This window comes from Prionailurus bengalensis, chromosome B1 (assembly GCF_016509475.1).
Source record: "Prionailurus bengalensis isolate Pbe53 chromosome B1, Fcat_Pben_1.1_paternal_pri, whole genome shotgun sequence".
Classification (NCBI taxonomy): domain Eukaryota; kingdom Metazoa; phylum Chordata; class Mammalia; order Carnivora; family Felidae; genus Prionailurus; species Prionailurus bengalensis.
The window spans coordinates 146,739,480-146,755,032 of NC_057344.1; the positions used below are offsets into that span (position 1 = coordinate 146,739,480).

The 15,553-nt window shown below is 39.0% G+C and overlaps 1 protein-coding gene across 3 annotated transcripts in view; it reads right to left on the reverse strand.

Annotated features, from left to right (window-relative positions):
- Nucleotides 1-15,553, reverse strand: part of LOC122478806 (alpha-fetoprotein-like) — a 54,923-nt gene that overhangs the window by 27,885 nt on the left and 11,485 nt on the right. For all 3 annotated transcript variants that reach the window (XM_043572487.1, XM_043572489.1, XM_043572488.1), the window contains exons 5-8: nucleotides 13,544-13,676; nucleotides 9,978-10,075; nucleotides 8,350-8,479; nucleotides 1,518-1,732 (exon numbers count right to left, since the gene is read on the reverse strand). In XM_043572487.1, coding sequence (XP_043428422.1) covers nucleotides 1,518-1,732; nucleotides 8,350-8,479; nucleotides 9,978-10,075; nucleotides 13,544-13,676 — 576 coding nt within the window. The remainder of the gene's footprint in view (nucleotides 1-1,517; nucleotides 1,733-8,349; nucleotides 8,480-9,977; nucleotides 10,076-13,543; nucleotides 13,677-15,553) is intronic.

A 15,553-nucleotide genomic window follows, 5' to 3' on the forward strand; every position in this document is an offset into this window, starting at 1 on the left:
ATGAAACAGATAGTAAACAGTAAAATTTAGAAGTCACGAGTTTTCTCTCAAAAGCCAATTATGATTATAAAATTTATTCAATATTGTAACTGATTTTAGGCATTTGGAAACCTTGAGAGGATGGCAGGGAGGTTTTACTGACTTCATTTTGAGAGAAGGAAGCCAAGTCAGTAAAATTATGTGATTTTTCCAAAGTCACACAGGAGTGGGTGTCAGATTCAGAATCTGAAACTAAAACAATCTGATTGGCTGATGGGTTCCTGGCACAGGAATTTTATGAGAAATTAATTTCAAGTGTTTGAATGAGAGTACATTTTTCTCAGGCATCTTTGAGGCTAGGTTTTATAAGTATTAGAATTTTTTTTGAAAGAAAGTGCCAGCTAGGTATTAAATCACCATCTTCCCCTCTTGTCCAGATAAACATTCAAACCTGAGTAGTCCAAGCATAATCTACACATTCTTCTGTGTTACAAGAAAGAGAAATTTGGACTCTAGGATATTTACAAAGGAATCACAGAACCACAGGAGGCAAACTTATCTTATCCAGCCACCTCAGTTTATACCTGGAACACTAGAGCCTGAGGAAATTAAGTGGCTTGACCTACATTCCAAAGCTTATGCATGACAAAACTAGACTTGGAACTCCGGTCTCCCAATTCATAGTTTAATGTGATTTCCACTAGGAAGGTGAGCCTGTCGACTTTTCCAGTACCAAATGCAAGTTTAGGAATGAGTAGTTTCAGGCAGTGACATTTACTTTTATAAGCCGTATCAAATGTAATTTTGGAAATATAGCTAAAGTCATTCTACAAAGAACTTTGAAGAAAATTCAAATTCTTATGCTTTGTTGGAGTTTAGTTGCTTCAAATAATGCTTCACAAAGTGACTTTGGAAATACTTCAATCACACAGCAATATTGTTTTAATATTACATATTGAAATCAGTTTGTCTTGCACAAATTAGTATGCATTTCTGAACGGACACCGGAGATGTTAATAGCCCATCTCTCTAATCTTTAAATGCCCCACCATGGCTTTGGTAATAGGTATTAAATTAATTAGAATAGAAGAACTGACCAGGTATTCCAATCTGAAGCCCTTAGAGATGAGTCCCTTAGAGCAAAACTTGCAAACACTTAACCCTCATTGTGTTCTTAAAAATGCCTGTATTAGTCGTCAGTATTTAAAAAATCAAGCGACTTCCAGCTTCCTTCAAAATGCAGTGGACCCAACAGCCCAAAGCCTGCGTTCCCACATGCTAACAGGTGGCTGGAGCTGTGCAAATAACTGCCACCTTTTAGACTCCACAAAGCATCTCCTCTGGATCACCGTTCCCATGCAGCCACTCATTTACGTCATGGGCCAGCCTCCGTCATCATTCAGGTTTACAATCTTTCCCCCCAAAATGCATAAGTATAGTATTCCATTAGTAAGATTTTACAATATACATATATATATACATATATGTACATATATATATATATACATATGTACATATGTACATTACATATGTATTACTCTGGCAGGAGATCATCTTGCTTGTCGATGAATTGCTTGCATACAAATCGGTCTTCTGTAAACCTGCTGAGTGGCAGAGATGAAAGATCAGGTTTGTCATCATTTTCTGAGTTGATAATGCATTCCCCTCGGAATGGCACGGACAGTGCACAGCAGGGAGTGATTTTGCTGGATAGGGTCGACTGTTTAGAACAGATATCGTTCATAAGCTGGCTCTATAAAACATGAAAAGGGTAGTTATTTTTGATGACTTCATTCTGAACTTATTTATTTTTGTTGTTCTTGCTAGAAAACCAGAGAAAAACTTGGCACTCCTTTACTCTTGGCAAATTGAGAGACCGAAAAGGTCATTTATAGTGACTTGTTCTAATAAGGAGAGCTGCTCTGTTTGATCTTCCTCAAGTGTCACAAGCTCTTTCAACATCTCTTGCACTTAAAGGGAGACAGACACAATAATAGTGTCCATGGTTAGCCCCACAAAATACAAATGAAGAGAAGAGTTTTATTGTCCTGCTATTGTCGTTATTGTTTTAGGATTCCAGTTCCGAAAACATTTTGTCTCTGTCATTTACCATATATATTATCATATTACTATTATGTTTACATATTTAACATATTTACTTACAAATATTGTGTGTGAATGATATTTACAAATATTAAAATTTACAAATTTACACGCAAATATTATGTGCGTGTGTGTATGAATAAGTTAATCTCTCTACACTTAAGAAACAATCTAATTCGAGAGTCAAATAATTAAACAACAATCGTAATGCAGTATAATAGAAGTTGTAAGAGAAGTGCATATGTGATGCTTTGGAAGAGAAAAGATTGGCAATCCAGACTGGATGGAGTCAGAGTGAAGATCTTAAACACTTTGAGTCTTGATGGACAAATAAACTTAGCTGGAAACCAATGAAAAGGAAGAGCATTCTAAAGTTATTCATCTTTGTATATAAAAATCTTGGAAGTGAGAGAATATGACATATTTGGGGAAATGATATATCGGATATTTGGGGGGTTTTGAGAAAATGTAGTTGAGAAATGATGGAGAACAGTATGGAAGTTCCTCAGAAAGTTAAAAATAGAACAACCCTATGACCTAGCAGTTGCACTACTAGCTATTTGCCCAAAGGATACAAAAATACTGATTCAAAGGGATACGTTATCCCTGATGTTTATAGCAGCACTATTTACAATAGCCAAGATCTGGAAGCAGCCCAACTGTCCATCAATAGATGAATAAAGATGGCATGGTATAAGTATACAATGGAATATTATTCAGCCATAAAAAAGAATGAACTCTTGAGGAACCTGGGTGGCTCAGTTGGTTAAGTGCCTAACTTTCGCTCAGGTCAAGATCCTGCTGTTTGTGGGTTCAAGCCCCATGTCTGACTCTCTGCTGTCAGTGCAGAGCCTACTTCAGATCTGTCTCCCTCTCTCTCTGCCCCTCCCCCACGGTTCTCTCTCTCTGTGTCCAAAATAAATAATTTAAAAGAAAAAGAATGAAATCTTGCCATTTGTAAAGACATGGATGGAGCTAGAGCATATTAAGCTAAGCGAAGTAAGTCAATCTGAGAAAGACAAATGCCATATAATTTCACTCATATGTGGAATTTAAGAAACAAAACAGAAAAACATAGGGGAGAGAAAAGAGAGGGAAATGAGGAAATAAACTCTCAACTATAGAGGACAAGTTAACGGAGGGGAGGTGGGCAGGGAAGTGTGTTAAATGGGTGATGGGGATTAAGGAATGCACTGGGTGTTGTATGTAAATTCTACACCTGAAACTAATATTACACTGGATGTTAACTAACTGGAATTTAAATAAAAACTTGGAACGGAGAAAAATAATAGGGAAAAAGAAAGAAAAAAGGAAATTATGGAGCTTGAACCAAATGAGTGATTGGGCAGACGTAAGAGCTGACGCATAGAATTGACAAGATTTTCATAAACGATAATTAGATTGGAGGCAGGGGGTGAGGTGAGGACGAAGAAACTAGAAGGGTGTAGGACACTGAGGTTAGCACTATTTACTGAAGTTAATATTCAAGAGAAATTAACAGATTTTAAGAGAATAGCCAAAAAGGGACACCAAAGAGTTAAGATGTTTTAAGGCGTCTATTAGGCATCTACATGGAGATTTCCTCTAAGCAGTTAGGACTTTAGATTAAGGACTCAAGAAAAAAGAAGAAAAATGAGTAAAAGGTCTAAATATGAAAGTAGTAAGTTGAAGCTACATCAACAGGGTCACACTGAGACTGTTAGGGGAGAGTCTGTGCATTAATTAGGTAACCAGCAGGCTTTCAGTGACTTACTAGAAGTAGGTTTGTTCCTTTCTTAATAAAGAAAGAATGCCCTGTGAGGAGACAGGCATATTGCCTCCAGGCAGTCACTGGGGATAGGAGTAGTTCCAGGTTGACAGAGGCTGTGTCATCTTGCCCTTGTGGTTTCTAACATTGCCTTCGGATTGGGGTGCTTGGGCCAGGAGATTATTATGGGCCAGGCCTAGAAATGGCATAAATCACTTCTGACCAGAACTCAGTCAGGTTGCCCTCACCAAGTTGTGAGACAGTCAGAAAATGTAGTTCATGGCTCAGCAACTCATCTAGGTCATGGAAAAGGAGAATGAAAGATGGCCAACCATCTTGGAACCTTATGTGTAAAATAAGAAAGGAAAAGGCCAAGAACAATTTTTAAAGCATAGTAGAAGAGGGGAAGAAAATTGATGAGAGGAACTGTAAGAAAACAGGCATTCCAGGTAGATGAAAAACCTCTCCCGCCATTTCTTACCTTCTAGACACCCCTATGCAGAAATAGTAAATGCTTCTGAGAATTTATTTGACTGGAAAAATAAACCAGTTGCCGTGGTTGACAGCTTTAGCTCTAAAGTCAGACTTCCTGAGTTCTAATCTTGACTTTGCTACTTCCTGACTGTGTGACCTAGGCAAGCTACTTTGCCTCTCCATGTCTCAATTTCCTCATCTATAAAGTGGGGTTAAAATAATACTTAACGTCTTATGGTTGTGGGAAGTAAACAGACTAGTAATTGTTAGGGACAAAGAAAGGAGCCTGGAACAGATTAAGCACTAAAGAAAAAAGTGTTCATTAAGTAACAGTGAAATGCTTGAAATTAATGCCTGGCACACAGAAATCATTTTTTAAAAGTTTGTGCTATAGCAATTATTACACAGTCCCAGAATGTCGGTCTAATAGTGCCTTGAAGTCAAAGAAAGAGAAAGAACTTTACAATGTAAAATTGAATTACATGGACTGTGTATTATAATAGACTGATAAGCCCTACTAACTCACATCACTTAGTATTAAAACATCTAGTATAAAGATTATTTGCTTTTTATGTTGGTGTGGTGTTGTGAAGCATCATGGGATGATATAATAATCATTGATAAAAACAAAAAAGCTTTCTAGGACATACAATTTAAATGTGTACAATCCATACAACATTCCTGAAAGCATTGGGAGAAATACTCTTTAAAAGACAATCAGATCGAGACAAAAAATAAACAGTAGAAAGGTATCCTTTTCTTGGTGAGTGCTGAGTAATGCACAGAATTGTTGACTCACGATTTTGCATACCTGAAACTAGTATAACACTGTATGTTAACTACACTGGAATTGAAATGTTTTCAAAGGAGAAAGAAAGAATGAAAGAAAGAAAAAGAAGAAAGAAAGAAAGAAAGAAAGAAAGAAAGAAAGAAAGAAAGAAAAGGGAGATGGGGGAGGAAGGGAGGGAAAGAAAGGGAGAGAAAGAGAGCTAAAGTTCTTCCTTCCTTCCCTCCCTCCCTTCCTGCCTTCCCTCCCTTCTTCCTTCTTTCGCTCCCTCCCTCCCTTCCTTCCTTCCTTCCCTCCCTCTTTCCTTCCTTCCTTCCTTCCTCCCTCCCTCCTTCCTTCCCTCTCTCCCTCCCTCTTTCCTTCCTTCCTTCCCTCCCTCCCTCCCTCTTTCCTTCCTTCCTTCCTTCCTTCCTTCCTTCCTTCCTTCCTCTAGTGGAATAGAGTGTATCAAAGAAATGATAGTACAACTGAAATAATTCTTGTTAGCAAAATTATTAAAAAAGAGTAAGTACAAAAAAATCTAAGAAGTCAACCCAACAACTGAGATAAAACACCTAAGCGAACCTGAGAGAATAAAATTAAAAGCATAAACGCAGTAGAAATAATAAATAAGTTTGAGAACTTTCTCTTGGAGAACACTGATACATGAAGCAGGAGGTTTGCAAAGCTAATTAAATAAGGGAGAAAACACAAAATACATGGAGAAAAGGAAGTATAATTACATATTTGATGTTTTTAATTATCAAATAATAATATTATGTGGAACTTAATAGGTAAATAAGAAAATGTTGACAAAGGAAACTTTTTTTAAAAAAATGTATATTATAGGGTGCCTGGGTGTCCTCTGTTGGTTAAGTGTCTGACTTCGGCTCAGGCCATGACCTGTTTTGAGTTTGTGTCCCACAACGGGCTGGGTGCTAACAGCTCAGAGCCTGGAGCCTGTTTCAGATTCTGTGTATCCCTCTCTCTGCTCTCTCCTGCTCACACTCTGTTTCTCTCTCTCTCAAAAATAAATAAACATTTTTAAAAATGTATATTATAAAACCTGACCACAAAAAGGTACAGTTGATTCTCATTAGTCACAATAGTCTGAAATTCACTGAATTTGTGAATACTGAATAATGAGCCCTAAGGGAATATAGGATCAGGTTCCTGTAAGCCCCTGGTCACATTTTCATTGTCAACAAATCAAGACGTATCTTTGTTTTGTGTGTGTTTCTATTTAAAGACACATTATTAGGGCACCTGAGTGGCTCAGTTGGTTAAGTGCCAGACTTCGGCTCAGGTTATGCTCTCACGGTTCATGAATTTGAGCCCCACATCAGACTCTGTGATGACAGCACAGAGCCTGCTTGGGATTCTCTGTCTCCCTCTCTCTCTGCCCCTCCTCTCCTCAAAATAAATAAACTTAAAAAAGTTATTTAAATAAAAAGACCTTATTTAATATATATTGTTGACTTATTAATGTTGAACGAATACATCTAACACATTGTCTTCTCCAGAAGCACATCATGACTTTTTGCGTTTAGGAACACCAGATAGCACTTCAGCACTAGGCTTGGGGGCCACTTCAAATAGCTAAATCACCCACAAAAAAAACCCACAAAATGTGGGAAATGTGGCACTAGACTGTAGGAAGGAAGCTTATTTACAGTATGAGAGCTAAAACAAGAAGGTGAGCCTGGTCGTATTCCCTCCCAGCTGGGACCCTGTGCATCCGGTAACTCAAATGCTCCACTGTTCTGAGCATGCCCCGGTCTGTGGATGACCACACAAGTGCTGTCAGTATTAATTTGGGGGTTACAAATAAATTCTGGCAAATAAGTAATTCACAAGTACAGAATTAATAAACAATGAAGATCGACTGAAAAATGTTAAAAGAAATCTATAGCAAAAGAAATGGAAAAGCTGTCCCACCAATTTCTTGTCTCAGTCTCTGCTTCAGTCTCATGGACAAGTTCTTTCAAACCTTCCCAAAACAGGTAAGACCCAATACTATTATATTATTTCAGAGACTTCAAAAGGAAAAACAATGCAATTTTTGGAAGTTAGCGTAACTGAATACCAAAACCCGGAAGTTCTAGATCAATCTCACATGTAAACACAAATGCAAAAAATTGGAAATTATGTCCATATAAAATCCAGAAATGCAGTAAAAGGAGATTGACTTAAGCAATCTAAAGAAAGTTAAAAATTAAGAAATCTGTTAATATGATTCCACGAATAAATTAAATGAAAATCAAATGATCATCCCCAGAAGACAAAAGAACACTTACTAATGCTCAGCATCCATCCTAATTAAAAACAAAACCATCTCTAAAATGGAATGAAAATCTTTTAACACATAAACAATATCTTTGTCAAGCCAGTAACTTTGAACTTTGTCCGTGAAAGTCTGGACAAAGACAGGAATGCCAGAGCAGTCCACAGTTATTTTGTATTGTTTGTGAACATTAGCCAATGCTATGAAATCATTCAAGACGGTTCTGGCATTCCTGACATGGTGCAGAACTACAAATGGACCTGTTCTGGAGTTACTGGCTTGACGCAGGTATTGTTTCTGTGTAAAGGATATTAGAGATTTTGTTTTGTTTTATTTTAATTATGATTGATTCTGTCAGTCCCCCAATTTCTCTTACTTTTCCCCCAAGTTCACCTAATTATACAAATAACACTCTCTTAGCCTGTCCTGAAAAGCCAGGACTCCTTCTAAATATGCGGAGTAGAGTTTCTTTTTTTTTGTTTGTTTTTAATTTAAAAAAAAATTTTTTTTTAACATTTATTTATTTTTGAGACAGAGAGAGACAGAGCATGAATGGGGGAGGGGCAGAGAGAGAAGGAGACACAGAATCGGAAGCAGGCTCCAGGCTCTGAGCCATCAGCCCAGAGCCTGACGCGGGGCTCGAACTCACAGACCGCGAGATCATGACCTGAGCCGAAGTCGGACGCTCAACTGACTGAGCCACCCAGGCACCCCAGTTTGTTTTTAAATTTTTTTTGTATATTTATTTTTGAGAGAGAGAGGGAGAGAATCTCACGAGGGGCAGAAAGGTGGGGAGAGAAAGAGAGAAGCGGGGTTCACCAGAAGTGGGGCTCGTGTTCTAACTGAAGCAAGCTAGGAGCTGACAGGAAGCGGGGCTCGAACTCATGAACCATGAGATCATGACCTGAGCCAAAGTCAGACACCTGACGACAGAGCCACCCAAGCGCCCAAGTTTTTTAAAGGCTGAGTGAGTTTTAAGAAAGGGGAGGCTCTCACCCTGCCAAGTACACAGGCTACCACATCTCCTTCACAACAGGTCTGATGCAGATTTTGAACATCCCCGGCCAGTTTGGCAATTTCAGAAAAGTTAGCTTTCGGTTGTTTCTTAGTCAGCAGAACCAATTCCCTGAAAAGAAAAAGAAGTGCATTTTAAACCGTATTTTGAGTTCAATGCTTTCTAAAATTAGTTCTAGTTCATTGAGTAACCAAAATAATAGAAACACACTTGCAAACGTAGGATGAAGAGACTATGTTTTAAATGCTTTCTGTTTCTTCAATGATAGCACTCAGAGCCACGCAAAGATGTCAATCACAAAACAAACACCATTCAGTTCATGATCATGCAAGATATAGTCATTTTCAACATTTAAATTATCGCTTAAAGAAGCTGAGTTGCTTAGATGGGTAATTCGGAAATTTCTCTGACCCAACTTTCTAAGTAAAATCCTTCATCACAAAGAAAATAATTATAAGAGTCTTGGGTCTCCCTTGCCTGTCCTTGTGAACGACTGAGCAGCATCCCTGAAATTTCCCTGGCAATAGGGAAGATGGGCCTGCCTTATAAGGAGAACTAAGCTTCCATGCAGCTCAGGTCTGTCCCAAATTGGCGAAGAAGGTGATAAAAGGAAGGATACATTTGGGCCAAGAAAGAGGCACATGGAGAAACATCAAATTCTCCCACACTTTCCATCCCTACCCTGAAAACGTCACTAGATTTTTCTATTCTTTTTTTTTCAATTTTTTAAAGTTTATTTATTTTTGAGAGACACAGAGACAGAGTGCAAGTGGGGGAGGGGCAGAGAGAGGGAGACACAGAATCCGAAGCAGGCTCCAGGCTCTGAGCTGTCAGCACAGAGCCCGATACAGGGGCTTGAAATCACGAACTGCGAGATCATGACCTGAGCCCAAGTCAGCACTTAACTGACTGAGCCACCCAGAAGCCCCTAGATTTTTCTGTACTGCAAGACACTGGAGCCAAAATCCTTTTTATCTTCACAGAGACAAGAATGCATTTTATCTTCCAGCCTTTATCATGCAGAACGATTAAGTGCCTGCATCTGAACGTACAGAATCTTTTGCACACTAAGGCAGAGGCTTAGGGATCTGAGTGGATAGAAGAAATTGAGGCAGGAAATAGTGGGTTTAGATGAGGAATAGTGTGGTTTCAAGTCCAGCTTTATGTGCCCTATTGAACAGGCAGGTAGCATCCGTATGGAGAAAGGAACCAGGTTTGTACTGAAAGACATTATTAAATGAAAGAAAAATGATTTTTTTGACCAGAATGGGGTGCTTGGGTGGCTCAGTTTGTTAAGCGTCCAATTTCGGCTCAGGTCATGATCTCACAGTTCATGCCCACTTCATTCGAGCCCACTTCGGGCTCTGTGCTGATAGCCCAGAGCCTGGAGCCTGCTTCAGATTCTGGTCTCCTTCTCTCTCTGCCTCTCACCTGCTCATTCTCTCTCTCTCTCTCTCTCTCTCTCTCTCTCTGTCTCTCTCTCAAATAAACAAGAAAGAAGAAAGAAAGAAAGAAAGAAAGAAGAAAGAAAATTGATTTTTCAAATGAGTTTGATCAAATGGGGTGATCCAACAGCAACAAAGTTCACATATCTCAATCAGTAACTTACACTGCTTTTGATACTTTGTGGTTGAATTTAATCCCAATTTCACATAAATGGTGATGCCTCAAAGATATTTCTCTCACGTATTTCCTGATGGGTTCTAACTGTAATCAGAAAAACAATGGATCAAAGACATGTAGTAGTAATAGAAAAAGTTAATCTTGTCATTAGTAAATAAGAAAGAAAAGTAAAAGTTGTGTATCTCAAAATTAGAAAGTCCTTATTGTTTTGTTTAAAAGATACCAAATCCAAAAGCACAACGTGGTTGGTTGGTTTCATAAAATAGCATCTCACTTCCCAGAGATCACTTGGTCTAGAAGCTCAAACCTTTAGAATATAAAGACAAGAAAGTGAGCAAGCAGAAGTCCAGACAGCACTAGAATAAATTGCAACAATGTCTTACAGTTGTGTTTTATTTTTATTCAAGTTACTAGCTCTGCCATCTGGCACATGTCTCCTATTGCAAATCTAAAATATATGCTCTCCAGTTTTGCAATATATATTAATGGAGTCCCCCCGCCCCACCCCTCAAGTATGTTTGCCATTTTCAACCTAGGATTTTTACTTTGGAAACTATCGCAAAAAAATTCGTCTAAATAAATAAAAACATAATTATGCAAAAATGAGAACATGCATGTTTTGTTATGAAAGCAAAAATTTAGAGACAAACTGTCTCAACAGCAGAGTGACGGTAAGGTAAATAATGGCATATTAATTTTGACAAAATGTTTACTCTTAATAAAAAGTTCGCATTTTTAAATCTCAAAGCTATATATTCAGTGTGATCACAACAATGCACAAAATAAAATCTGTGAGTGGAAAAATGAATAAAAGGATATACACCAAATTGGTATCTCTGTATGCTGGGCATATTAGTAATATTTTAAAATTTCAGAACAGTTCTATATTTTCACTTAAGAAATTATAATGACGATAGATTGTTTTTACTTTGGGTAACTGCACCTTACAGTGCTATTTTTAAGAACAAGTTAGAAAATATATACAAAGGCAATATTCAAACCACAAAACTGGCACAACAATTATAGTTTAATGTAATAATTATGATTAAATGTAGCTAATCATATTTTTATAATACTTACACATATAATTATTACTTTAGTCATTTTGTTGTATTATACTCATTTAAAATCTAATACAAACAAGCCCATACACTTCTTCATGAGAGAGTCTCTGAAGACTTAACTCATAAACCACATTCTTTGATCATAGACACAATTTTTACGCACTTGGTTATGGAATTTTCTCTGAGGAAGAAGCGAGAACTACTGGGAACAGACACGCTGGAAGCAGCAATACCGTAAAGATCATAAAGTGGGGGAGAGAAGGGAAGAACTCTTAGCTAACTTATAGGGGCATGTTTTACATTAAGGAAATTCTCCAGTGAGAAAGGTTAAGATTAAGAAAACTTTGTAACTACAGGCACCTGGGTGGCTCGGTCAGTTAAGCATCCGACTTTGGTTCAGGTCATGATCTCACGGTTTGTGAGTCTGAGCCTTGCATCGGGCTCTGTGCTGACAGCTCAGAGCCTGGAGCCTGCTTCAGTTTCTGTGTCTCCCTCCCTCTGTGTCCCTCCCCTGGTCGCACTCTGTCTCTCTCTTTCAAAAATAAATAAAACATTTAAAAATTAAAAAAAAAAACTTCGTAACTTAGAAGAGCAAGCATAAGTTACTTAAAAAAAAACAACTAAACTCCACAAAAAGTTCATTTTTTCAGAAATGCAAAGTAATGAGACATAAGACTGCACGATCTTTTATTTTTTGTTGTTTTTAATTAATATAATACCAAAAGAAAAAAAAAAGACTGTCCTGCTTAAAAATTCAGAATTGGCTTCTGAAGGCGTCACTAGGGGACAAATAGAAAAGGAGGTAAGAAATATACATATAAATAGCTTTAATGATAATAGCTATAATTATTGAGTACTTAGCATATGCCAGAACTCTTTAGATACATTATTTAATTTCTCACACCAGATAAATGATGAGGAGCTCCATAGGAAAAATAGGTGTAGAGGAATAGAGAAATAGGGGTTTGAGGAATATGAGATAAATTTGCACTGAGAAAATCAAAGGAAACAGAACAAAGTAGCACTGCATTTAGTCTTGAGGAATTCATCAAACGATTATCAAACTACTACTCATTTAAACACAACCTTTGGAGGGGTGCCTGGGTGGCGCAGTCGGTTAAGCGTCCGACTTCAGCCAGGTCACCATCTCGCGGTCCGTGAGTTCGAGCCCCGTGTCAGGCTCTGGGCTGATGGCTCGGAGCCTGGAGCCTGTTTCCAATTCTGTGTCTCCCTCTCTCTCTGCCCCTCCCCCGTTCATGCTCTGTCTCTCTCTGTCCCAAAAATAAATAAACGTTGAAAAAAAAATTTTTAAACACAACCTTTGGAAAAATCCATGTAGTGCCTTTTCTAGTAAAGACGGTTATTTTATGTTGAGATTTAGAACCTGTAATGAGCATGCATACAAAGTACTTTTATCATAGAACTAGTCAATGAAGGAGAAAAGGCCACATGGTTAAAATTAAGAGTGGTAAGATTGTATTGTCCAAAGATGGCTGCAGCAATATCTTCCGTCTGTGTTCCTCTTACAATGAGTCTTTGACAATCTGCTCCTCAAGAGGTACAGTATATATACTGTCCCCTTCAAACCGGTGAGGTGTTTCAACCAATAGACCATGACGGAAGTTATTTCTGAGGCTAGGTCATAAAAGGCCATACAACTTCTGCTTTATCCACTAGAATACTCATTCTTGAAGATTTGGGCCATTTGTAAGCAGTCCAGCTGCCCTGAGGCTACCATGCTGTGAGGAATCCCGAGCTAGCCAGGGCAGAGAGACCACCTGGAGAGGCCCTGAGATTATATGAAAAGAAAAAGGTGTTGAGCTAACTCCCAGAGTCCCCCAGAGTCCTAGATCTAGCCACTGTCTGACTACAACCACAAGAAAGATGAGCCAGAACAGCCCAGATGAGCCCTTCCCGAACTGAGCCCCAGAAATCATGAGAGAGAATAAAATGATTGTTGTTGTCTTGAGTCAATAAATGTTGGGGTGCTTTGTTACGCAACAATAGTAACTAGAATATTAAATATTTGTAATGAAGTAATGTCTATGCTAAATTATGCTTTCAGATATTATTGACAATATGAATTGCCTACGTATCTTGTTAAAATGAAATCTTGGGGCGCCTGGGTGGCGCAGTCGGTTAAGCGTCCGACTTCAGCCAGGTCACGATCTCGCGGTCCATGAGTTCGAGCCCCGCGTCGGGCTCTGGGCTGATGGCTCAGAGCCTGGAGCCTGTTTCCGATTCTGTGTCTCCCTCTCTCTCTGCCCCCCCCCCCCCCGTTCATGCTCTGTCTCTCTCTGTCCCAAAAATAAATAAACGTTGAAAAAAAATTTTTTTTTTAAAATAAAATGAAATCTTATTTAGTAGGTTTGGAGAAGAGCTTCAGGTTCTGCATTTCCAACAAGCTGCCAGGAGGTAGGTGTGATGCCAGTTCACAGTCCACCCTTTGCATAACAAGGCTCTAAATCACAATTGACAAATATTTTACCTTTATCTGGAAGCACTCAGTTTTGTTTTCTTCTTGGCAACATGACCGAATAGCTGTTTCATAGCAAGCAGACATGGTCAGAATAGTAGGTCCATACAAGAATGGATGCTTTCTAGATGTTTCATAAATGTACCTGTAATGTGGCAAACGCAGAGTTGTGAAATTTAGAATTCAAGGACATGTGCCAACACTGTCTCTTAAAAACTTAGGATTCATTTTGTTTTGTTAACCTGAAACTTCTAGAATTTCGTGGTGAAAGAGATGAGGTAGCAGTATACATAAATGCATCACACGTTCACACACATCACTGTGGACAGATCCCTGTGAAGTTAGTCAGACATTCCCTGAATGCCCTTGAAGTGGCCAACTGTAACTACCAGGCTGGTGGGGAAAGAAAAAATAATGAAAACCTGTCGCTTCTATATAAAGAGTGGAAGGTAGAAAGTTCAATAGTCCAAACTGAATTGTAAATGCACAATTGTACAGCTGGTGCAGGAGGATTACATTTAGGAGCTAGTGGTGGGGGTAGAGGAGTCTCTCAAGATCATCCAGAAGTTCTTTCTAGACGAGGAAAGTTAATGTCACTGCCCTCCAAGATGTGCCCCTCAATATTTGGGTTTGTTACTAAGTCCCCAGTTTTTATTTCCCTCTCAGGTTTATTCATTCTTCCTACTCATAGAGCCTGGGCTTCAGGTCTGCCTTTCACTTATAATTATATCTCCTATATGTGCAAAGTTTGTTGCAAATACCCCACAGACACGCATGCAAATATACTCGACAAGAGGACATTACAGGCAAAAACTGTCTCGAGGCTCACACAAATTCATTTTCCTGTTTGTACAGGGAGAGTCTTAGTTCAGCCTCCCTTGCAGTTAGGTTGGGAACATGTAACTGAGTCCTGGATGATGAAATATGAATGAGTGTGCTCTACACCGCTTTGAGGTATGGCTGTTAATGTCTTAGCACAGTTCCCCGTTTTCTCCTTTTCTGTCTCACAGTAACCGTGGAAACACACGCTCCAGATAATATAGAGATGGAAATGTCTTGCATTCTTGAGTTACCGCTTGGAGACGAATTGTCAGGGACTGAGCCAAGTTAGAGAGAGATGAGCTTCAAAGTGTCAGAGTAGCCAATTAAAACGAATTGAAGTAACACTTAAGACTTTAATCACTTATGAGGATAGTATGAGCAAGAGGTTAAACTGGAGAAAGTGCTGACTCCCCACCCTGTCCCCTTGTCCATTCCCGCCCCCCCCCCCCCCACCCCATGGACCTGCACCAGTCAAGGATCAGGTAGATCATCACAGATGTGAGGATGGCTTACTCCTGAAGGAGTCCCAAACAAAAGGCCCCTGTGGTTTTAAGGACACTGGGGCAGGGGGGAAGGGGAAGGGAAAGGTCTGAGAGTTGGAAAACTCTGAATGCTGAGCTAACATGCACAAAATTCTCTCCAAGTTTCTCCCTTCATCTCCCCCCCTCCCCATTAGAAAGTCTCAATAGAGGCACCTGGGCTAGGAATGAAGCTAGGCACAAAAGTATGGCCAGTTTGGAGGGAGAAAGGGACTGAGTCCTTGACTGCGACTCCTTCAGTGGCTGAAATGTGTTTTGCCCCAATCTGGAATGGGAATGACAGCTTTACCCCATGAGGAATGTCATCTGTAATTGCCAGGCCTGAAAAAAATCATGCTCAGGATTCAGCCAGGAGCCAGACTCTTCAAGAGTCACCAAAGAGAACTACCGGATTTAGACTGTGATATGAACAAGAAATAAGTCTTTATTAAGTCAATATTTATGATTTTAGGATTTATTTCTAAACATAGGATTTACTTGTGACCACAGAATAGCTTAGTCCATCCTGATTATCATAAAACTTAATAAAAGTTTAAGATGTAATGTCTATAAAGTAGGCATATGTCACCAGAAAAATGGTGACACCAGAAAACCAGGTTTTTAACATTAAAAGGATAATGGAGGAGATGATAGATAGAACAGGGACTTGGTTCATGTTTTA